This window comes from Podospora pseudocomata, chromosome 3 (genome assembly GCF_035222375.1).
Source record: "Podospora pseudocomata strain CBS 415.72m chromosome 3, whole genome shotgun sequence".
Lineage (NCBI taxonomy): Eukaryota > Fungi > Ascomycota > Sordariomycetes > Sordariales > Podosporaceae > Podospora > Podospora pseudocomata.
The window spans coordinates 1,565,357-1,587,628 of NC_085887.1; the positions used below are offsets into that span (position 1 = coordinate 1,565,357).

Genomic DNA, 22,272 nt, shown 5'->3' on the forward strand with positions numbered 1-22,272 from the left:
GTTATATTCACTTGTTTTCACTGTGAAATTTTCCCCGACAAACGTCAAAAAAGGCACCGCCCTTTTCCGCCTGTTGCGAGCAACCCCCAGCCCCACGACGAAAGTCCAAACAGAACCACGGACTTAATCCTACTCAAGGAACCCGTCGAAAAAGCAAATAACTTTTCTACAAGACAAAACAAAACACCGCCCAATATGCCTCCTAAAAAGAAGGGAAACAAGAAGGCCAACGACGACTGGGAAGCCGAAGCCTTTGGCGAGACCCCCGCCGCCGCCGCCGCCGGTGATGCCCCTGCTGGTGCTGATGCCCCTGCTGCCGAGGATGAAGCCCCTGCCGGCGGCCTCATGGCCCGCATGAAGAAGATGAAGGAGAAGCGCAAGCAAAAGGGCATGGACGAGGACTGGCTCAACGAGGTCGATACGGCCCCCGAGGGTGCCGCTTCTCCTGCTGCTGCTACTGATGAGCACCCTGCTGCTGCCCCTGCCGCTCCTGTCGAGGCGAGCATGGAGGATGAGTTTGCTTTGCCTGCTAAGAAGGGCGGGAAGCAACAGAAGGGTGTTACTCAGGTTTCAAAGGCCAAGCAGGCTGCCATGGCGGCCGAGAAGAAGGAGGAGGAGGAGTTAGCTGAGGGGGGGAGGGTGTTGACCAAGGCTGAGAAGGAGAAGCTCAAGAAGGAGAGGGAGAAGCAGCGGAAGAAGGAGCAGGTATGTTTTTGTTCGACAAAATCTGAAGGGGAATGATTGCTAATGATGGGAACAATAGGCTGCCAAGAAGAAGGCGACTGCCCCTGCAAAGGCCGAACCTGCTAAGGCCGAGGAGAAGAAGCCAGATTCTCCTGCCCCCGCGGCCGCTGCTGTCGCCCCACCTCCCGCTGAGCCTGCCGGTGGCAAGAAGAAGAAGATTCCTGCTGCGCTTGCTGCTCTTCAGAAGCAACAAGAGGCTCTCCGTCGCGCCCAGGAGGAGAATGAGAGAATCGCCGCCGAGGAAAAGGCGAGGATAGAGGAGGAGGAGCGCCGCGAGGCTGAGGAGGCCAAGAGGAGGGAGGAGGAGAAGGCGAGGAAGAAGCAAAAGGAGAAAGAAAGAATCGAGCAGCTCAAGAAGGAGGGCAAGTACATGACCAAGGCTCAAAAGGAGGAGAAGGCCCGCAATGAAAGGAAGCTCCAGCAGATGTTGGCTTCTGGCATCAAGGTTGGCGCTCTGGCTGGCGAGGAGGGCGAGGAGAAGAAGGAGAAGAAGCCAAAGGCTGAGAAGAGGAGAGGTGGTGCTATGCAAAAGAAGCTCGACGAGGAAAAGGCTCTTGCTGAGGCTGCTGAGCGCGCTAGGCTCCAGGCTGAGGCTGCCGCCAAGGAGCAGGCTGAAAAGGAGCGCATTGCTCGTGAGAAGGCTGAGAAGGAGGCTGCTGAGAAGGCCGCTGCCGCCAAGGCTGCTGCTGAGGACAGCGTTGATGAGGATTGGGAGGCCGCCGCCGCGTCGGATAAGGAAGAGGTCCAGGACAGCTGGGATGCCGACTCTGATGAGGAGGGCGAGAAGAAGACTCTGCCTTCGAGGCCGAAGAAGGATGAAGACGAGTCCGAGTCGGAAGAGGAAGACTCTGACGAGGAATCCTCCGAGGACGAGGAGACGACAGCCGCCAAGCTTGCCGAGGAAAAGAGAAAGAGAGAGGCTGCCGAGCGCAGAGAAAAGGCTCACCAGGCCGCTCTTGCTGCCCGGTCTGCGGATAACCTTCGCTCGCCTATCTGCTGCATTCTCGGTCACGTCGATACCGGAAAGACCAAGCTGCTCGACAAGATCCGTCAGACCAACGTCCAGGAGGGCGAAGCTGGCGGTATCACGCAGCAGATTGGTGCTACATACTTCCCTGCCGATGCCATTCGCCAAAAGACTGCCGTCGTCAACCGGGATGGCAAGTTCGAGCTCAAGGTCCCCGGTCTCCTCATCATCGACACACCCGGTCACGAGTCCTTCTCCAACTTGCGTTCCCGTGGTTCGTCTCTGTGCAACATTGCCATCTTGGTGGTCGATATCATGCACGGTCTCGAGCCTCAAACTATCGAGTCGATGAACTTGCTCAAGGCTAGAAAGACTCCCTTCGTTGTCGCCCTCAACAAGATCGATCGTCTCTACGGCTGGAAGAAGATTGACAACAACGGTTTCCAGGACTCGTTGGCTCTGCAGAGCAAGGCCGTCCAGAACGAGTTCAAGAACCGTCTCGACCAGACCAAGCTTGCTTTCGCCGAGCAGGGTTTTAACTCTGAGGTCTTTTACGAGAACAAGAACATGTCTAAATACGTCTCGCTGATCCCCACCTCGGCCCACACCGGCGAGGGAATCCCCGACTTGCTCAAGCTCATTGCTCAGCTTACCCAGGAGAGGATGGTCGGCTCGCTCATGTACTTGTCCGAGGTCGAGGCCACCGTTCTCGAGGTCAAGGCTATCGAGGGTTTTGGTATGACCATCGATGTCATCCTGTCCAACGGCATTCTCAGGGAAGGCGATCGAATCATGCTGTGCGGTGTTGAAGGTGTCATCAAGACGAACATCAGAGCGCTGCTCACGCCGGCTCCCCTCAAGGAGCTGCGTGTCAAGTCTCAGTACGTCCACAATAAGGAGGTCAAGGCGGCTCTGGGTGTGAAGATTTCGGCTCCTGGTCTTGAAGGCGCCATTGCCGGTTCCAGGCTTGTTGTCGTCGGTCCTGATGATGACGAGGATGACCTCGAGGAGGAGGTCGAGGCCGATCTCGCCTCTCTCTTCAGCCGTGTCGAGAAGACCGGTCGCGGTGTCTCGGTCCAGGCGTCCACCCTTGGTTCCTTGGAAGCCCTGCTTGACTTCCTCAAGGACTGCAAGATTCCCGTTGCCAACGTTGGCATCGGCCCGGTCTACAAGCGCGACGTCATGCAGTGCGGTGTCATGTTGGAGAAGTCGCCTGATCTCGCCGTCATGCTGTGCTTCGACGTCAAGGTCGACAAGGAAGCGCAGCAGTATGCCGATGAGCAGGGCATCAAGATTTTCACTGCCGACATTATCTACCATCTCTTTGACAACTTCACCAAGCACCAGGCCGAGCAGCTGGAGAAGAAGAAGGAGGAGTCCAAGATGCTGGCTGTCTTCCCTTGTGTGTTGTCGCCGGTGGCCGTGTTCAACAAGACGAACCCTATCGTTGTTGGTGTGGATGTTGTTGAGGGTGCGCTGAGGATTAACACGCCTATTGCGGTGATTAAGCAGAACCCCAACACCGGGTTGAAGGAGGTGATCAATATTGGCAGAGTGTATGTTTCTTTTTTCTCCTCCCCTCTTTCTGTCATTGTGATTCCAGAAGCTAACGTTGTAACAGCACGTCCATCGAGCGTGAGCATAAGCAGATCCCCATCTGCAAAAAGGGCCAGCCGTCGGTTGCCGTCAAGATTGAGATGGGCAGCCACCAGCCGACGTATGGCAGGCAGCTTGAGGAGAAGGACATGCTGTACTCTGCCATTTCGAGAGCGAGCATCAACTGTCTCAAGGAGTTTTACCGGGCTGATATGACGAATGATGACTGGCAGTTGATTATCAAGCTGAAGCCCATGTTTGACATTGCTTAAAGGGTTAGGGAATGGAAAACGGGATGGGGGGAAGGGAACAGGGTGTGATATGGTTTTTCACACAAAAATGGACGGGGGGATGTTATTTTGTGTTGTTGTCACTACCAGTTGGTATTTAGTATACACAATGTTATCAAGTATGGGTATCTTTGTGGCTGTGGTGGGAGTGTTTGTTGTATTTTTCTACTGATATCATGTATGTATGCTACTACCTCTTTTTGGCATACCAACCCTCCAAATCCAACCTTGTGAGTAACATCTCTATGGTATTCTCCTGGTCTTTGCCACCCCTCCTTCCTTCAGCAGTGGGTGTTTTTTCGGACAAGCCCCGGAGGACGGTGACGAAAACTTCGACCTTGCGGTGGAATCTTTTGTAGAGGTCCCTCTCTTCGTCGTGGTGCTGCTGTCCGTGCAACTCCAAGTGGGCATCGGCAGCTTTGATTCTGACAAGTCGGGCGAAGGAGAGGATTAAGGAGAGGACTTCTTCTAGGAGAGCCATAACGGGTTGTTGACGTTTCCGAAGTAATAAGCAAGACATGATACTGTCCAGCGTTGCCTCCTGTTTCTGCCTCAAAATCTCGGGACTGATCCCCGCTCTGGCGCTGTCGGCGGGGTCGGGGAGGGTGGCTTCGATGGTGTCGAGCCAGGTCTCGAACCGCCTCCAGACTTTTGCGATTCCGATATCAAAAAAGTAGTTTGCTACCGCAAAGGCAAACCCCCTCGCCTCCCACGCAAACCGTAACGTGACGTCTTCGCTGTCTGGCGGTAGCCCCGAGGTGGAGAAGCTGCTGGCTGCGTGCAGCACTCTCAACACCCGAATCAAAAGGCGGGAGATGCGGTCGTATTTCGCCAGGACCTGCGGCGTTATCACTGCGCGAAGGGGTGGCGGCGTGGTGTACGCCAACCTCAGGAAATCCAACGCTCCCAACCCGTCGACGTTCATGCACTTGTCTATTTCCTCCGGGGTGAGGTCGTGACGGATGGAGAATGACAGGTCGCCCGGTAACCGGCCTCCTTTTTCACCGCCCCCGCCGAGAGAGTCGGACAGCACCCCCATCAAAGCCAGTCTGAGCTCTGAAGACGCCGGAGGCCAAGTTCGACGGTTAGATCCGAGGCGGAGGCCCATTGACGAGGAGCCGCCAAGTGCGACGCCTTTCTGGCGTTCGGTGGTGGAGGAGTCAGGGTCGAACAACGCGCTGGACAACCGGGCGACGAGGAGGCCGTTGGAGAGGAGGAAGGATTGATTCAGCAGGGAGAGGTGGGAGCGCAAGGAGTGGGAGGTGAAGAGGAGGGTTGTAGTCAGTTGGGACAGGAGGGCTGATTGATATGTCAGTAGTGGACTGAACGATAAGAGTGGTAAAAGGGAGGTGTGCGGTGACAGGGCTGTCTTGTGAGATAAGGGGGAGTAAAGGTGTGATTTCAGCAGCTGGGCAAGGTCATCCGCCGGCGGTGGCTCCCTCAGCGGTTGATCCATCTGCTTCATCGACTCGAGAATATTCGTAGCAACCTCCGCTTCCGACTTCCAAAACACAGCAAACTCTACTGCACCACTCTCCTCCGTCTTCGAATCACCAGTTTGTTCACCCCCCACGCCGGCAGCCAAGAGAACCTTCTCAACAGCCCCCCTGTACTCCTCCACCCTCCCCTCCAACCTCGCAATAGCCTCCCACTCAAACTCCCACTCCAACCTCGGCGGCTTCGTCAACTCGACCACATCTACCCGCGCCAGGGGGTGCTCAGGATGGTGCTCCCTCAAAAACCGCAGATTCCTCCCCGTTTCGAAAATACTCTCCGCCATGTCCCCGGGGACAAACCCCGGCATTTTTGACTCGTCTAGAAAGTACTCTGGCTCGTCCAGATCGCACCCCTGGTCGTCAATCCACATTTTGTCTGCCACCTTGACAAACCCCTTGCCTAAACCACCTGTCTTGCTGACGGGAATACCCTCCTCCACCTTGGTGCCGATCCATTCCTCGACGAAATCCGTCCAGGGCCGGGAGACGATTCTTAGGACTTCGTTGGTAGCCGCGCGCAAGAGATCGTCTTTGTATTCGGCTGCCTGGACCGCCTGAAACAAAGCAGAAAGCATGGCCTCGTCTGTCTTTGCCGTGGCGACCTTCTGGACGAGGTTTTTGAAGTAGGAGAGGACTGTCTGGACGGGCTGGACGAGGGATTGCAGCTGGAGGATGGATCTGACGTTGCGGCTGCGGGTGCTGAGCTCGGTGCCCACGGTGGTGATGAGACGGGCGATGACGCCTGCGAAGGCGATGCGGGTTGGGGAGGAGGACGGGGAGGAGTAGGCGGTTTCAGAGTAGTACTGGAGGTGTCTCGTGCAGTTACCGCAGTCGAGGCAGAGGTTGTCGATGGCTTTGATCAAGTCGAGGGTGATGCCCGAGGTGCGGAGGAGAGGGGCGGTTTTGGTGAAGGAGTTTTGGGTGGAGTCCCAGGTGAAGAGGAGGGAGCTTCTGCCTAGGGATAGAGTCAAAAGACAGGCGGAGTAGATTGAGTTGTCCAGGATGTCTGGTGGTTTGTTTTCAGTGTCGTTGTTTGAGGCTGCGATTATGGAGTCGAAGGCTGCTGGGCCGGCTTCTGTGATGAAGGAGGTAGGCCCTTCTTTGGTCTTCTCAAAGGCTTCCCATGTTTTGTACTGGGGTTTGGCGCTGGCGACATCGTCTGGGAGAAGCCAAAAGTCTTCCTCCTCGCTAGAGAGTTCGTGGTCGAGCTCTGGTTGGTCTTCTTCCTGAGCTGTATCGGCGCCGGGGGCTTTGGCATGCTGAGCGGCAAGATCTCTCAAAATGGGTGGAAGTTTAAAGAAAGCATCGTCATTCTCCTGGCCAAGTTCAGGAGTCGGATGTCCTTGTAGTTGAGAGCTGATCAGTCCATCTTGTGTTCCTAATTACTAGTTAGCATCTGCACCTCATAGCCTGCAGGAAGAAATACATACCTTCAGCTCCCCATGAAAACAGGGGGTTCTGTTTATTGATCTCCTCGATAGACTTGGCAAGCCAGTTGGAGGGCTGCCAAAAGTCGGGAATTGCAAAGAGATTAGAGAGGTCATCCTCGTCGTCTTTGTCTGCATATTTCTTCTTTAATGGGGGTATCTTTAAGCGAGCATCTGAGAAAAAGCTGCTGGTGTCGGTATTTACATCATGAAGGCCCGCCATCTTTGATGTGCTTGGTGTTGTAGTAGTGTTCACTTGACTGAGCGCTGAGAAGGGAAAGTGGAACGCGTACGGAGCACCCCAGTCGCGTAAATTGACCCGCTAAAGCTTCCCTGATCCCTGTCTGTCAACTGCGCTGCAGCCACAGCGGTCGGAGCGCTTGGTTGCGACTCGATTGAAGCTTGAAGCTTCAACTTTCCTCCGACTCAATTCTTGAACCGACACACATCGTATCTTCCGTGAGCAGCTATTCGGTTGATAATTCTCCTCGATTCGATAGCCACAAGATAACTAAACAGAGCAGACATGCCTCCCAAGAAGAAAGGCGGGCGCGCAAGCACCCAGGCCGCCGCGACTCCAGACGATGCGATGGACATTGATACACCAGCCGCTTCAGAGACACCAGCTCCCCCAAAAGAGGTTACGGACCCGTGGACGGACGACCAGGTGGCTTCTCTTTTCAAGGGCGTCATTCGGTGGAAACCAGCAGGTTCGTTGGCCTGCCATTCACCCATACCTCGCCGAGATAGTCTGCTCACAGTCACCAGGAATGCACAAACACTTTCGGATACTGGCCATCAGCGAGCACCTCCGTAACCACGGAATAGACCCCGACGTATGGCCACACACCCGAATCCCCGGCATCTGGGCTAAGCTACGCGAGTTCTATAACTTAGAAGCCATCGACGAGCGAGAGAACAGTATGGATCCGCCAGAAGAGAAGGGCCAGCCCAGGCGATACCTCGACTTCAGACTACCCTTTAAAGACTACGTCGACCTGATGGAGGAGAGGGCTCGCGCAGATCCCAGTGAGGCACCGTCCAGTCCGCCACAGTGGGACCCCAACGACCCTACCGCTGGAGGTGACGGGAAAAAGAGGAAGCGAGCGGCAGCCACATCGGCAGCATCAACGGACGGGAACACTAAGACTCGAAGTTCTACTGTTGAGGCCACCGATAATGAGACTCCTGCAGCTAGTCCCTCCAGGAAGACGGCCAGGACCGGTAGAAATGCCAAACGTGCTGCTAGTAGAGGACGCAAGGCGAAGGAAGAGTCACCCCCTCCTAGTGAAGAGGAGAGCGAGGAGGAAGAAGGGTCTGAAGAGGACGGGGAAGAAGAGGATGACGAAGAAGAAACGGGCACACCTGCATCTACCAAGGGCGGTAGGTCAACAGCCAGAGGCCGGACTGCCACCAGAGCGAGAGGTCGAGGGCGAGGACGAGGTCGGGGTAGATAGGATCCACAGGCTGACTATCGCCCATTGTATTCATGGGGTGGTCGCTGACCAATTTCTTATTTCTTTTTGGGGAGGGCTCATGCAGATTGTTAGGCGTACTGGTTATACCCTGTTATGGTTATTGGAAGCAAATAACGCCCTAAGCGTGTCAATCTGTATTATTTTCCAGTCTCGAGATGTTTGCGTGGTGTTGATCGCAAATGGGAACCCCGCCAAAAATAGCCCCGCAGTCGCGATTGACATGACGCGCTGCTGAATTTGGGCCCAATGCTCGCGACATCATCTTTGTTGACAAACCCCCAAACACAACACAGCACTACACTACAAACTCACAATGTCTCGCCCAGGTTCTACCGTGCCGGCGAGGCCTTTGACTCTCACCGAAGAGCTCGAGAAGCTCGAGCAATCCATCACTCTTACCCTTCAAGGTGCCCATCTTTCTGTCTTCCCAACGATATGCCCTGGCTAACATGTCCCAGAAATCGACCACAACTTTAGCAGAGCGCACCGCATTGTTACCGGCAGCATCTTGCCTCTTGTAGAACAGTATGGCGAACACTCTCGGAATGTGTGGGAGGCGACCAAGTTCTGGAAACAATTCTTCGAGGCCTCTGCCAACGTCTCGCTGTCTGGATATGAAGAGCTGGCCAACAACGAGCCCGAGGAGAGCACCGAGATCGAACAGACAGTAGACGAAAGTACTGCCCAGTACAGCACTCCCCGTAACCAGCAACAACACCACAACGAAGGCGTCAGCCATCTCGAGGCGAATCAATCCTCGGTAGTGTACCCCAGCGGCAGCCGACAACAACAACAACAGCAACAACAACAACAACAACAGCACCAGCAGCACCAGCAGCAGCACCAGCAAGACGAATCAATGTTTGACAACAGCGACGAAGACGTCTCGGGCAGCACCCCCCGCCCTACCATAGGGAAAACCATACCCTCCCGCTCCCAAATGGCGACGCTCTCCTCCCCCTACGAGAACCTCAGGCGGGACTATTCGCAAAAACCCAACACGCCAGGCTACGAGCCCACCCCAAAGCAAGAAGAAGAAGACAACACCTCCCTCCTCATCCAAGAATTCACCACCCGCCTCCCAGACATGTCCATGCACCCCCGTCACTCCCCTCCCGAGCAATCCCACACGGCAACACAATTCCTCGATTCCGACGACGATTTGGCGTTCTTGAAACCGAGCAACAAGAAAAATACCGACCCGGTCCTCCACCATTTGAAGGACAAAAACTTCCGCGTCATGGCCACCCCTCACAAAGGCCACACGGGAGTTACGCCTCTCAAATGGAAAATAACCTCTAACCAACCCCTCTTCACCACCCCCGGCAAAGGCAAGTCCGGTGCTGATCCAACAACCACCTCCCGCCCCATCTGGGCCGATTCCCCGGGCGACAGCCCAGAGATTGCGCTGCCACAACTGCGCTCAGCGGCGTTTATGTCGCCTACCAAGGCGGCGTATCGGTCTGCGGCGCTTAAACAGAGTGTTAATGCCCCTAGGACGCCAGGGGTGAGCGTGCAGACACCGGCGGCCAAGGGGGGGAAGACGAGGGATGTGTACAATGAGGATAAGTATGCGAACGCGACGGGGGATGAGCTAGGGTGGAGCGAGGATGATGATGAGGATGAACGGGAGCTGAGCGAGATGGGGATGAGCCCGCCGAAGACGATTCAGTTTGCGCTGCCGCCTGGGAGGTTGATGCAGACGCCTGCGAGGGAGGCGAGCAGGAGGATTGTGGAGGGGTTGCTGATGAGGGCTGGGGAGGGGGATATGACGTTGGATTTTACGGGGGTTGTGCCTGGTTTTGGGGGAGAGCAACAAGAACAACAAGGGGGAATGGGGGCAGAGGGGGATGGAGTATAGTCCTACGTTGGTGAAGATGAGTTTGGAGATGCAGGATGATACTTTTTAGGGTGTAAAGTGGGGAGGGGAAGGGGGGTGGTGGCAGGTGTCAATACAGTGGAGGGTCGAGATGGGGGGTAAAATAAGGGTCTGGATGTGGTGTGTGGGATGTGGTACGTGGTATGTGGGTGTATATATGTCGTATTTTGCTGTATGAAAAAATTGAAGAGTGTATGTTGAGCCCAATTCTGTGCATTTATGCTCCTCTTTTGTTTCCCTTGCCATTACCCTACCCATCCTTCTCATGGTTGGTGTATCCCACCTCCTGCCCAGCTAACCACCTCCCCTTTAGTAAGAGGCAGCTAGCAGATTGACCCTAAACCTTCGATTATCCTCACCGTTAAAGGGAGTCAAAACCCCATGTTGATCTGGTTCTTCATCACTTGGCTTTTGCTTGCTGGCTTCCCGCCTGATGAGGAACTCTTGGAGGACTTGGCTTGGGATTTGAGATAGGAGATGTCGGTGGTTGTGCTGGCTATGGAGGCTGTGTCATCGGAGGAGGAGGACTGTTGTGACTGGGACTGCTGCTGCTTGGCTTGGGCGTGGGCGGCTTTTTGGTCGGCCATGATTTGGGTGGCGTAGTTGCGGGGGTAGAGGGGGGAGTTGAAAGCTGGGTGAGGTTGTTAGTGGAGGAGGGTGATGGGGCTGGGGGGCTTACTGTTGGAGGACATGGCGGTGATTGTGGAAGTGAAGTTGGGAATGGTGTTGGTGGTGAGAATAGCGGTGGTGGATGTGGTTGTGATTGTGATGTTTATGGTGGTGGTCACTGTATAAATGGTGATAGCCGTTTTGAGTGGTGCGATGATAGTTGTGCAAGTGTATGTATGTGTGTGTGTGTGTGTGTCTGTGTGATTTTCTGCCTGGTGACAACCTGAGGACAAAAAAGGGGCGTCCAACCCAGATCTTATATACACGACAGACAGGACAAGCTTTCCTAGTACCAGGTACGGCATACTTGAGAAAAACAAGCATTGGTTACCTTACCAAGGACTGAAATCCTTCCCGTCAGCCCCATCCATCGTCCTGTAGTTGGTGAACCCTACGTAGCTGCCTACGCCGCTGCCACACACGTCCACACTACCGATCCATGCTGTCGGTCCACCCGTGGAAAAGTGGCTTCGCAAGGCTGGTCGTAATCAGCAGCCCGTTTGTGATCTGTGTGTGTGTGTGTGTGTGCAACGGTGGTGGACAGCATGCTAGTAGACAGACACAGAACACACACCGGTAAGTGAGTCACCCGCCGCTCCGTTGGCGATAGGTAGTTCAGAAACTAGGATGAGATGAGACGAAAAAGGAAAAGAAAAAAAAAAGAAGAAAAAAAGTGGGTTGCAGCGTGGTGTCAATGTGCATGCGTACACAGCCTACGTCAAACGGTTTTTTCGTACCATTGTCACTTCTTGTTGGTGTACATACAAAGACAGGACGGCGTCACACCGGGCGATGGGTGTCGTGTGTGGTGGGCAGATAGATGCAAGTCAGAATGGGGGTAGCCGCGCGTGTAACAATGAGAAAAAAAATACGCCCTGTGTGACGGTGTGTCAGATTCTAGATTTTTTTAAAGGTTTCTTCTTCTTGCAGATAGGCGGAGAGATCTATCGTGACTGTTCTATGGTGAGAAGTTGTGGCTGTGACTAGGTATGCCACCGCACCGCCAACCGGTTAATTAAGGTATGGGAATAGCAGTGCCAGAAGGGTTGTAAATACACCAACGGCCCCCTTTTCATTTCTCACCGTTGTTCTGCAAAAAAATAACGACATCATCAGAAAATTTCTCAAGGTCTGTTGGACATACGTCGTGTCGTCGTCAACATGTATCTGGATGCCTGATATCAATACCACCAGACCCCGGTGACTTTTCTCGCTCTTGATGCAGCCCTTGCTTGTGTCTTCACCTTCGGACTTTGTCTAGAATCTGCACGGTCCTTCTTATCAGCGTGACCTTTCTGTTTAAGTGCCGGTGCTGCTGGGTAGCATTCATAGCAGGGAAACACCAAAACCTTGTTTACTAGGACGGAAAGAAGTCGTTGCCTGTTGCGTAAGGCTGTTGTTTCCTGACCCGTGAGGCTTGCGTGTGCTCAACACGCTGAAGGTTAGGGGTGGTGGTGAGAGGCCAAATTAGGCAGGTGGTTGAGAACGACAGACGACAGTTCTGCCCAGCTAGGCGCCGCGTGAGTAATCCAGACAGGAACGTCGAGGTGATGGCGTCGAGGCCGGGCCGTACATTTCTTTGCTCAATAGTGCCAATTCGGCTTTCCCAGTTTCCTCCATCGTTACTATGTATGTTCTGAACAATCCAAGTCATGTTATGGTCTATGTATGGTATTTCCCACCCTCTCTAGAACGGACTTAGCATACATTCTTCGCAGAATGTCAAGAGGAAGTAGCATCACATGTCGAGAAACAGAAAAAATTCTTTCCTGTGTCGAGTGTTGAACAAGCACAAAAAAATGACCTTGTGGTTCTATAGGTTGGACGACCGGTTGTCAAATAGTTACACTTACACCAGTTTCTTGACTACTGAGGTGATCAAGCCATGTGCTAACAGTTTAGTGCGAGATCAACACCTCCAGCTGCTAAGATGACAAGAAAACCCCCCCTCTCTTGTCCCTGCCAGGGGAGATCTCGTGAGCCTATACGGGGTGACGGGCAGATGACTTGGTGATACGGCATCAGATATCTCCCGGCGATGTACAGAAAATCAGAGCTCTCTGTGCCTGTTGACAGTCCCGACACCGGACTGTGATATGCGTTGGTGGTGGCACAACGGAGCTGTCATCGGCCATTGTCAAATCAGACGAGGCCAAAGCTCCTGCCCTGTCACACTCGCAGCTGTCACCCCAAGTTTGTTGACTTTCTCAGGGGCGTCAGTACGTCGTCTGTTGTCCACCCAACCAGAGCCTCGTAGAAAACGAAATTCGGATACGCGTATGGAATAGAAACCGTCTCGGCGACGACAATGACGTCCTTCTGGAAGCATTGACATGTTTCATTCGGGGTCCCCCGCAAATTGGCGTCTCGCTCGTCTGTGCCCGAAGCTCCATCAAGCTTACCAATTCAAACAGAGAGAGAGAGAGAGAGAGAGAACTGCTGGTGGTTCAAAAGCGAATTACAAAACCAATTCAGCAATTCGGAAAAACGCGGCCGGCTTGGCCTCCCGGATAAAGACGTTAGTAGTCTAGTAGCTTTGACTTGGTATTCTTGACCTTGCCTCGATAGGAAAGCCAGAAAAGACATCCCTGGAAGATCGTCGACATAGGAAAAAACAACAGCCCACGATGTGCTGTCGCTTTGGACACAGGGGAGAGAGTGCCAGTGTCGTGGTTGCTGTCCCAGCAGTTTGGATAGTGTCACAGGAGTCCACTAGGTATCTCAGGGCAAATCCATCTCGCGCCGTTCGGGTTTGTCTGTTACTCGCGTGGTGGTGGTATGTTGACAGAATGGTTCAACATGAGATGAATCCCCACTTCCAACGCGACTGAACTGAGATATCCAGGCGCTAGCGCAGGGACTCAGGGCTTTGCTTGGCGGGTTCGATAGGATCAACGGCCGATTTCTGAAAGATTGGGTATTTTTTTTCTTATTTTTTTTTTTGCGCCAGCGCCAACAACAGAAAGGTGGGCAACAGGCGAGCCACTCGAAATCCCTGTGCATTCCCGGCCTTCCGGGATGTCCACAGGCCCCGTTCGACCAGGGCCCACACGGCCCTCGCTCTAGCATTTCTAGTCGGCCTGCTCCCGCCATCGTCTTTTCCATCGCCTTTGGCTTTTGTTGGTGTTGTCAACAGCTTCACCGCGCGCGCTACTCACCGAGGCACGCCGAAAACACACGCCGCCCGACCGCCCGCCATGGCCACCAATGCGACAAGCTTCACGTCGCCTCTGGCGACAATCAAGTATGGTGCCGTCCCAGTGCCACCACAGCTCGAGTATGTCTTCGAGATAGTCGCCAATGCGAGTGTCTGGCAGATCCTCGTCACACTTCTCGCGCTTGCCGTTGTCTATGACCAGAGTATGTGACCATATGTGGCCTATTTGCCCTCAGTTGCACTCTGCTAACATGTCCCCCTCTTTCTTCAAGTCCGGTATATCCTCAACAAGGGTACCATCGTGGGTCCCGCCATGAAGGTCCCCTTCATCGGCCCCTTCCTCGAATCTGTCAACCCCAAGTTCGAGGAGTACCACGCGAAATGGCTGTCGGGTCCCCTGAGCTGTGTTTCCGTCTTCCACAAGTTTGTCGTCATCGCCTCGACCCGCGACATGGCCCGCAAGGTGTTCAACTCGCCCGCCTTCGTCAAGCCCTGCGTCGTCGATGTCGCTCACAAGCTTCTCGGTGCCGACAACTGGGTCTTCCTCGACGGCAAGGCCCACGTTGACTTCCGCAAGGGTCTCAACGGCCTCTTCACCCGTCGCGCCCTCGAGATCTACCTCCCCGGCCAGGAGGAGGTGTATAACCGCTACTTCAAGTCCTTTATTGACATCTCCAAAGCCGCCAACTTCAAGCCCGTCCCCTGGATGACCCAGTTCCGCGAGATCATCACGGCCGTCTCCTGCCGCACCTTTGTCGGCCACTACCTCGGCGACGAGGCCGTCAAGAAGATCGCCGACGACTACTACCTCATCACCGAGGCCCTCGAGCTCGTCAACTTCCCCATCATCATCCCCTTCACCAAGACCTGGTACGGCAAGAAGGCCGCCGATATGGTCCTCGCCGAGTTCGCCCGTTGCGCCGCCAAGTCCAAGATCCGGATGGCTGCCGGCGGCGAGCCCAACTGCATCATGGACGCCTGGGTTGTCGAGATGATTGCCTCCAAGAAGTGGCGCGACGCCGAGGAGGCCGGCAACACCGAGGGTCTCACCAAGCCGACTCATGTCCTTCGCGATTTCACCGATTACGAAATCGCCCAAACCGTCTTCACCTTCTTGTTCGCCTCCCAGGATGCCACCTCTTCTGCCGCCACCTGGCTCTTCCAGATCATGGCCCAACGCCCTGACGTCCTCGACCGCGTCCGCGCTGAGAACCTTGCTACCCGCAACGGAAACCCCAACGCCCCTGTTAACCTTGAGCAGCTCGAGTCCATGACTTACACCCGCGCTGTGGTCAGAGAGCTCCTCCGCTACCGCCCACCAGTGCTCATGGTTCCTTATGTCGCCAAGAAGCCCTTCCCCATCACTGACACGTACACTGCGCCCAAGGGCTCAATGGTCATCCCGTCGACGTACCTCGCTCTTCGCGACCCAGAAGTCTATCAAAACCCCGATGTCTTTGACCCCGAGAGGTACTACACCGGCGACGCCGAGGTCAAGGGCGCAAAGAACTACCTCGTGTTCGGCACAGGTCCTCATTACTGCATTGGTCAACATTACGCCCAGATGAATCTTTGTCTCTTCTTGGGGAAGGCGAGTCTGCAGTTGGAGTGGGAGCACCATGCCACGCCTTTGAGTGAGGAGATTCAGGTTTTTGCGACGATTTTCCCCAAGGATCATTGCCCGCTTGTGTTTAAGGAGAGGAGATGGTAGAGGGGGGTGTGTGTAGATATTAAAGGGTTAATTATAGTAAGAGGATGAATGATATGAAACACAACCTATCAGTGATGATGAAAATAATGGAGAGGGAAAGGGAGGGAGGATAAGGGGGGTAATGGATGGATGGGATAAAGTTGTAATGTTTAGTTTTTTGTTTTCTTAGGGTAGGAAGGGCGGGAGGTGTAAATAGGTTTTTTTTTTTTTTTTCTTGGATAAGATATGTGATTGTATCGAGTTTTATGGCCCCTCACTGTGAACGGCACAGCGGAGGGTTTTGTTTCGTTGGGGTCGTGGGTAATGCTCATGTGTTGTGTACTCCTTCGGAGATGGGTAGCCAATGACAGAGAGGGTGGTGAGATTCGGGATGCGAGCTGTTGTTGTGGGAATGGAGTCCGAGTCCGAGGTGTATTATTCGTTGAGGAGGATGAAGAAGCTCTCGGAGCGTTCGGAAGCCAAATGTGGTTGAGATAATGCCCCCATATAGGTAGAACAAGATGCACCCCGTCGAGTTCAGCCTTATGACATTCAACCGTTTTCGTACCTGTTGAAGGGCCGCAAGCTCAACGGCCCTCGGCGGCGGTTCGCAAAATGACGACGTTGGGTGGGGCAATTGCTAGCTTCGACTTGAACCTCACTTTCTACAACCTTTCATGTCCCTCACCTTTGAGAGCTTCATCCCCCATTTCACTAGCCCCTTAAATCACCCCCTTCTTAAAACACTCAATTCCACCCCCATAACAGTCCCCAACTGAACTCCCTATCAAAATGGCCTCCCGCCGCCTCCTAACCCTCCTCCCCCGAGCCGCCGCCCTCCCCTCCCCAGCAACCCGTCCCATTATCGCGACGACGAGATTGATCAATTCCCGTCAATACCACGACTCCCAAACCCAAACCCTCCAAGGCCCCCTCTACAAACACCTCACAACCACCTCCAAACCCTCCCCCACCCTCCAAAAAAGAGCCTATTCCTCCGACCCACCAGCCGACGACAACCACCCCTCCAAAATCTACGACTTCTCCTCCCTCCAGAAACTAATCTCAAACCCGTCGCCCAAAGTGACAATAATCGGTACTGCTTTTCCCTCCCCCCCCTTTTCTTACCACACCTTTTACTGACGGCAAAACAGACTCCCGCGAACCAGGCGAACTCCAACAAACAGGCCACATCCCCTCAGCAATCAACATCCCCGTCACCACCTCCCCCGACTCATTCTTCATCTCCCCCGAAGAATTCGAAGACCGGTTCGGGTTCCCCCGTCCCGCCAAAGACCAGGAACTTATCTTTTATTGCAAGGCTGGGGTCCGGAGTCGAGCGGCGGCTCAGCTCGCCAAGCAGGCTGGGTGGGAGAAGGTGGGGGAGTATCCGGGTAGTTGGTTGGATTGGTTTGAGAAGGGGGGTGCGGTTGAGAGATCATGATTGGGATGTAATGGGAGCAGGCAAGAGGAAAGGGTGAAGGAGTGGGCGGAGAAGGAAGCGATGGGCAAAAGAAAGCGTCCATGTAGACATGAAAATATGCATGGCAACATGCAAGAACCATATAAGCCGGTGTGTAGAGAGTTGTTGAAAAACAAAGCTTGATATCACAATGCCATACTCGTACAACCCTAACCAAGCACGCCTAACCTTGGACAATGATAATTCCATGACTTTTTCGCCTGTGAACGCCCATTAAACCCATCTCGCACACTTCAAACTGACCTCACCCCAGTTCCAATACCTCTTCACCACTCTCTCCCCCGTTTCCCTTAGAAAAACATGGCCTGTTTATCCCCCCCATCCCCATCCCCACCCCCCGTCCCAGGCCCCGTCTCCTCCTTCCCCCCAGGCAGCGGGCTCCCATGCGCAAAAAACAGCACCTTGATCGCAATCGCCAACCCAAAGTGCAACGCCACCACCGCCACCAGCAACACCTTGCTGGTCTGCCTGTCGGTCGCGCTGAGGACAGGATACAAATTCCTCAACAAAAACGCCACGCTAACCCCAAACCCAACCCCCACAAACACCCAGTTCAAAATCTTGATCGGCGACCAGCTCACGAGCGCGACAGGAATCCAAATCAAGTTCGAATACCCATACAACGCCCAGCACTCCAAAAGATTAGCCGACTCGGACCCAAAGTACCTCAGCGCAAGATACAGAACCACCGGGATGAAGGTCGTGTACCCGTAAACCAACCCAGCGGCGCCTATCGTTCGTCAGGTTAGCATCTTTCTCAACACCACCATATATCATATCAAAAACCATACCAGACAACAACCGAAAGTCATACGCAAAATTCCCCCTCCCCGTACTAGCCAGATAATCACTTATCGTCCCGCCCAAAAACAAAATCAACACCACCGTCGTCGCGATCCAAAACGGCCCGTACAAATCCGGGTTTCCCTCCAACACATCCAGGAAATTAGCCCGCGGGAACAGCGCAGCCCAGCACCGCTGCAAAACACTCGTCGTGTCCACGTCAAAGAACTGGGAGTAGAACCCAAGCGTCCAGATCAGCTTTTTTCCTCCGCTTTGCCCCCCCGCGGAGGAGGAGGCTGTAGCTGGGAGGGGCAAACCAGATGGTTTGTTCAGGTTCGTTGTGGAGGAAAAATTGGACTGGTGGAACTCGAGGTCTTCGCGGAGGTCTGTGTGGCCTAGGTCGCCCTGGGGGAGAAAAAGGTCAGTATACGGGAGGGAAAGGGGAAGGAAGGGGGGAGAGATAAATACTTCATCGTCCACGTCTACGACGGCGTCGTAGCCTGAGCGGGACATGTTGTCCTTTCGGGCAGAGGTGTTTGGAAACTGGAGAAGAGGAATCGATCCAGTGCGTATTTGTATGATCAGGTTTCAAACTGGCGCAAAGGTGTTCGTTGTTGGAGCTACTGATGCTGCTCAATCTGGAAACGTTGAAGCTTTCAACTGGCGAGTGACAGCTTGCGATTGCGTTGCGTGGACACAGCGCCAATCTGAGCTCACACCCTGATGGCCGCCCACTGTCTTGGCACTGTCACCCTGCAGCGGCCAGCAGTCATGACATAAGCTTGCGCACGTGCCTTTATGTCAAGAACTCTCTCTGGCCTCTCAAGTCACAATATGTACAGAATCAAGACAAAACGATACAAAATCAGAGCCCACGTCATGTCATGAATTGATGGTCAGGAGTCTTAAGCTATGGTCATCCGGAATGTACAGCCATATTTGGTCGCCGTAAAAACCAACCCCCCTGCCAACCCAGTCGCGCAGAACGATACCCATGCCGAGAAAAAACCAAAAGACGCCAGACGACCTTGACCGATGAAGTGAAATCGCTTATTTGAGCTTCTTCTTGGGGCGGAGCTGGTTGGTGTGTCCGCACTTGCGCTTTCTGCAGTTGGTGGCACGGGGAGGGAGGCGGGCCTGTCGTCTGTTGTCAGCACATCTACCCTTCCTTATCTTCAAGAGTGTCCGACATACATAGCACTTGCGGCAAATCATCTTGTCGCAGTTGAACTTGGAGGCAAGAGCCTTGAGCGAGGGCTCAATGATACCACCGCGGAGGCGGAGGACCAAGTGGAGGGTAGACTCCTACAACACAAAGACCGGTTAGCTGGCTGTGTTTCTTCGATTTCGAGATTCCGTGATCGGTTCGGTGCCGCGGGAATGCCAGCAAAAGCTCCTCCTCTTCCTAATGCTGATAACAATGTCCCTATCCTCCTTCCAACATTTGCCAGTCTCCCGATTCCCGCAGCCCGATCGATCCGTTTCGTTCGTTTGTTCAAAATCGTACCTTCTGGATGTTGTAGTCGGAGAGGGTGCGGCCATCCTCGAGCTGCTTGCCAGCAAAGATCAGGCGCTGCTGGTCAGGGGGGATGCCCTCCTTGTCCTGGATCTTGGCCTTGACATTGTCGATGGTGTCCGAGGACTCGACCTCGAGGGTGATGGTCTTACCCGTGAGGGTCTTCACGAAGATCTGCACTGTTCATTTTGAAAAACCCGGCGTTAGCATGTCTGAGCATTTCGCCATGCCGATAAATTCCGTCGTGACAATATCTGGGGGTGCTGGGCGAACGTACTCTTGACCGATTCCCACGAAGCTGGCTGATGAGGTTGACGAGAGAGTTCCAAGTGGAAGCATAAATTTTGGTGGGGGTAAGAATCGCCTGCAGAACTGGGACCTAGGGCTCGCCGCCGGATATTTTAGGCAAACTTTGTGGGCCGGTCCGTGCGCACACCTTTCGCTCTGCAGCTTTCCGCACTGTGGGGCATCATCCGCCCGTCACTTGGCAGGGGTGCTCTCTTTTCACACTGAACCTGCTCTCGGTGAGCAGTCTCGCGGTAGACAAAATGACTGAGACTACAACGCCCTCTTCACGTCTTTCAGGGCCCATCAACTCTCTCAAAAGGTCTATTGGATATATTTAAAGACCTTTTAACTACCCCTCAAGACCTATAATCAACATTTAGCATCTTTAAAGACTTATTAATTCTCCTATAAAGCATGTCAACTATTTTGAAAGGCATATGGATTATTTTTCAAGGCCTCAAGCACGCGTCTGAGATATAGATAGGAAATGGGTATCACATTGCTCTACACAAACAATCCTCTAAAATACCAAGTTTACTCCCCCCGATCTATCCACTCATCGATCCCCGATTCATGCTTGATCTGCTTCTTCTCCATTCTTTGCCAGTTATACAGCAACTGGTCCAGACTGTACACAGCCCTTACCAACTCCTCCAAACCCATGCCGGAAATGTCTGCAACAACCTCGTAGAACCTCTTTGCGTGCCCCTCAAGCTCCTCCACAAACCTATACTCTCGATAATCAGAACCGACCCTTTTCGTCTTGATCACACCACCACCACCAGTTCTTGTCATCGCGTCCAGCTGTGGCTTGATCAACTGCATGGCCTTCCCGACCCTTTGTAACCGCGCCTCAGTCTCGTCCTCAGTCGGCCCTTGCACTCTAGGCACAGGCGGAATCCTTTCGAGAGGAAATAGACGGTCGATTTCCGTTTCATTGGTGGGGTTCTTCTCAATTTGCGTGTCTTGAAACCAGTTCAGTAGTTCGGTGATATCCTTCTTGTCCATGGTCCAGATTTTCTGGGGGTTCATGCCCTCGAATTCCAACATCGGTGGCTTCTTGTCTTCGTGATTGGCGAATTCCTGTTCCCAGACTTTCCAGTTCATCTTCATGGATAAGACGTCGTTGTGATCGCGCGGGTGTCGGTCGATGGAATCGAGGGGGTAGAGGTATTTCGTTGCCACGACTAAAGCTGCCGTTAACAGGACGTCTGGGATGTCGAGAAGAGTATGTCGCTCGTGGTTTGTCTCTCTGGTCGGGAAAGAGTAACGTAGCTGGAGTAATTCGCAGATGTTTTGTGCGTATGGGTGAACGTCCGCTATCCCCAGTCAGCACAGTCTCTAGAACAACCTATGAAGACACTTACCCGGAAGAGCCAAATCCTTGATACTCAAAAACAGCAACGGCGGCGCCGCCACAGCCGGAAAAATCAACCCATGATTCTCCTTATACCCTATCAGCAACCCCATAACTCTCTTATGAAGCTCTCCTCCCTTGAATTTGACATATCTCGTCAACAAGCTCTGATGAGCCCAAATCGGCAGCCGGTCCTTCCACTCCTTGGGTATGTAATCAATCTGCCCCCCCCGTCAGCATTTTGTTTCCTTCCTATCCCCCAAAAGACAACTCACCGCCGACAAATACGGCATCCACCCATTCCTCGCCCACCTCCAAACATCCCCCACCCTCACCGGCTCCCCCCTCATCACACACCCCAAATAAACCAACCCCAACGTATCCATCACCCCCGGCAAATCCCACAACTCACTCCCCCAATCCCTCCTCCTATTTCCCTTTTCCCCCTCCCCCTCCGTCTGGCTACTAAACATCATCAACCCCCCCTCTTCCTCCTCCCCCTCATCCGCACTAACCCCCCTCCTCCGTTTCTTCCTCCTCTCCCCAGCCTCCCCCTCCCCAGCCTCCTCCCTCTTTTTCTCAATCCCCTTAAACCCCCCAACCCTCAGCAACCACAAATCCCTCACCACCCCCTCCAACTCCCCATTCAACCTCTTCTCTTTAATCAACCACCTCAACTGCTTCCTCAAAATAAGCTGCAAGCACTCCAAATACAACTTCCTCCCCTCATTCCCACTCAACTGCTGCTTCGGCTTCTCCCTCTTCTCCTTCTTCACCGTCAGCGTCTTGCCCATGGACCCGAACCCGTCGCCTTCTTGATCAACGTCGAATTGTACATAACCCTGGGGGCGCTGGGGTTAGCATATAACAATTGACTTGCAGAGGAGAGGGGACAGACAAACCTCAACCCGATGCCCATTCTGGCAAAACCTCATCCCGTTATCCAGATACCACTTTTTCGCGGGGCACTCCGAGCATGTCTGCCCCGAGGGAAAGCGGTGGTGTTTTCGCGGCGGGACCATCGTGTTTCCGAATCGACTACTAACCTGTGATGAGAAGAAAAGTAGCGTTTGTGTGGTTGTAGAAAAATCGAAGGGAAAAAAAATCAGCTCAAAGGGAGAGAGCTCACTTGTATCAGTGGCTAAATATTTGTATGGTTGGAGAAAAAAAAAAGTGAAGCCGGCGATGTGTTGAAATGTCAAAGCTTCTTTCTGACTACCAAATCGGGACAGCTACCTACCTACCATACACGCCACTGCAAAATATTTCGACACACATGATAATGTCTTGAACCGTGCCTTGAAAGATAATCGATGGGCTATAAAAGGCATTCGACAGACTTTTAAATATAGTGTGGACCTCAACAGATAGTTAATAGGCCTTAAAACACTATAACAGGCCTTTAATGATAGGTAAGAGATCTCAAAAGATAAGTAGTAGGCCTCGAATGAT

At 53.6% G+C, this 22,272-nt stretch overlaps 9 protein-coding genes across 9 annotated transcripts; 5 read left to right on the forward strand and 4 right to left on the reverse strand.

Moving 5' to 3' along the window:
• Positions 1–195: 195 nt before the first annotated feature.
• FUN12 (eukaryotic translation initiation factor 5B) lies at positions 196–3,705 on the forward strand (the record flags this gene model as incomplete). The annotated part of the gene is made up of 3 exons (XM_062888733.1): positions 196–705; positions 764–3,267; positions 3,333–3,705. 3 exons carry the CDS (start codon positions 196–198, stop codon positions 3,577–3,579), a joined length of 3,261 nt encoding a protein of 1,086 aa, XP_062744636.1. The 3' UTR covers positions 3,580–3,705.
• A 29-nt stretch (positions 3,706–3,734) lies between these two features.
• Positions 3,735–7,146, reverse strand: QC762_304390 (uncharacterized protein). The gene is made up of 2 exons (XM_062888734.1): positions 6,524–7,146; positions 3,735–6,471 (listed from the first exon to the last, which is right to left on the reverse strand). Exons 1-2 carry the CDS (start codon positions 6,741–6,743, stop codon positions 3,788–3,790), a joined length of 2,904 nt encoding a protein of 967 aa, XP_062744637.1. The 5' UTR covers positions 6,744–7,146; the 3' UTR covers positions 3,735–3,787.
• Positions 6,935–7,977, forward strand: QC762_304400 (uncharacterized protein; the record flags this gene model as incomplete). Its single annotated transcript, XM_062888735.1, has 2 exons — positions 6,935–7,230; positions 7,289–7,977. Exons 1-2 carry the CDS (start codon positions 7,047–7,049, stop codon positions 7,975–7,977), a joined length of 873 nt encoding a protein of 290 aa, XP_062744638.1. The 5' UTR covers positions 6,935–7,046.
• A 334-nt stretch (positions 7,978–8,311) lies between these two features.
• Positions 8,312–10,477, forward strand: ASK1 (DASH complex subunit ask1; the record flags this gene model as incomplete). Its single annotated transcript, XM_062888736.1, has 2 exons — positions 8,312–8,405; positions 8,457–10,477. The coding sequence occupies 2 exons, from the start codon at positions 8,312–8,314 to the stop codon at positions 9,857–9,859; spliced, it is 1,497 nt and encodes a 498-aa protein (XP_062744639.1). The 3' UTR covers positions 9,860–10,477.
• QC762_0052400 (uncharacterized protein) lies at positions 10,143–11,354 on the reverse strand. The gene is made up of 3 exons (XM_062883510.1): positions 11,121–11,354; positions 10,557–11,024; positions 10,143–10,508 (listed from the first exon to the last, which is right to left on the reverse strand). Exons 2-3 carry the CDS (start codon positions 10,849–10,851, stop codon positions 10,249–10,251), a joined length of 555 nt encoding a protein of 184 aa, XP_062744640.1. The 5' UTR covers positions 10,852–11,024; positions 11,121–11,354; the 3' UTR covers positions 10,143–10,248.
• Positions 11,355–12,807: 1,453 nt separating this feature from the next.
• ERG5 (RNA polymerase C-22 sterol desaturase) lies at positions 12,808–15,509 on the forward strand. Its single transcript, XM_062888737.1, has 2 exons — positions 12,808–13,906; positions 13,976–15,509. Exons 1-2 carry the CDS (start codon positions 13,744–13,746, stop codon positions 15,412–15,414), a joined length of 1,602 nt encoding a protein of 533 aa, XP_062744641.1. The 5' UTR covers positions 12,808–13,743; the 3' UTR covers positions 15,415–15,509.
• Positions 15,510–15,846: 337 nt separating this feature from the next.
• Positions 15,847–17,159, forward strand: RDL2 (Thiosulfate sulfurtransferase rdl2, mitochondrial). Its single transcript, XM_062888738.1, has 2 exons — positions 15,847–16,489; positions 16,548–17,159. The coding sequence occupies exons 1-2, from the start codon at positions 16,186–16,188 to the stop codon at positions 16,835–16,837; spliced, it is 594 nt and encodes a 197-aa protein (XP_062744642.1). The 5' UTR covers positions 15,847–16,185; the 3' UTR covers positions 16,838–17,159.
• Positions 17,014–18,172, reverse strand: QC762_304435 (uncharacterized protein; the record flags this gene model as incomplete). The annotated part of the gene is made up of 3 exons (XM_062888739.1): positions 17,014–17,606; positions 17,668–18,064; positions 18,128–18,172. 3 exons carry the CDS (start codon positions 18,170–18,172, stop codon positions 17,167–17,169), a joined length of 882 nt encoding a protein of 293 aa, XP_062744643.1. The 3' UTR covers positions 17,014–17,166.
• A 537-nt stretch (positions 18,173–18,709) lies between these two features.
• On the reverse strand, positions 18,710–21,971 carry QC762_0052440 (uncharacterized protein; the record flags this gene model as incomplete). Its single annotated transcript, XM_062883511.1, has 7 exons — positions 21,723–21,971; positions 21,096–21,662; positions 20,831–21,041; positions 20,109–20,782; positions 19,167–19,349; positions 18,854–18,964; positions 18,710–18,796 (listed from the first exon to the last, which is right to left on the reverse strand). The coding sequence occupies exons 1-7, from the start codon at positions 21,840–21,842 to the stop codon at positions 18,710–18,712; spliced, it is 1,953 nt and encodes a 650-aa protein (XP_062744644.1). The 5' UTR covers positions 21,843–21,971.
• Positions 21,972–22,272: the final 301 nt, after the last annotated feature.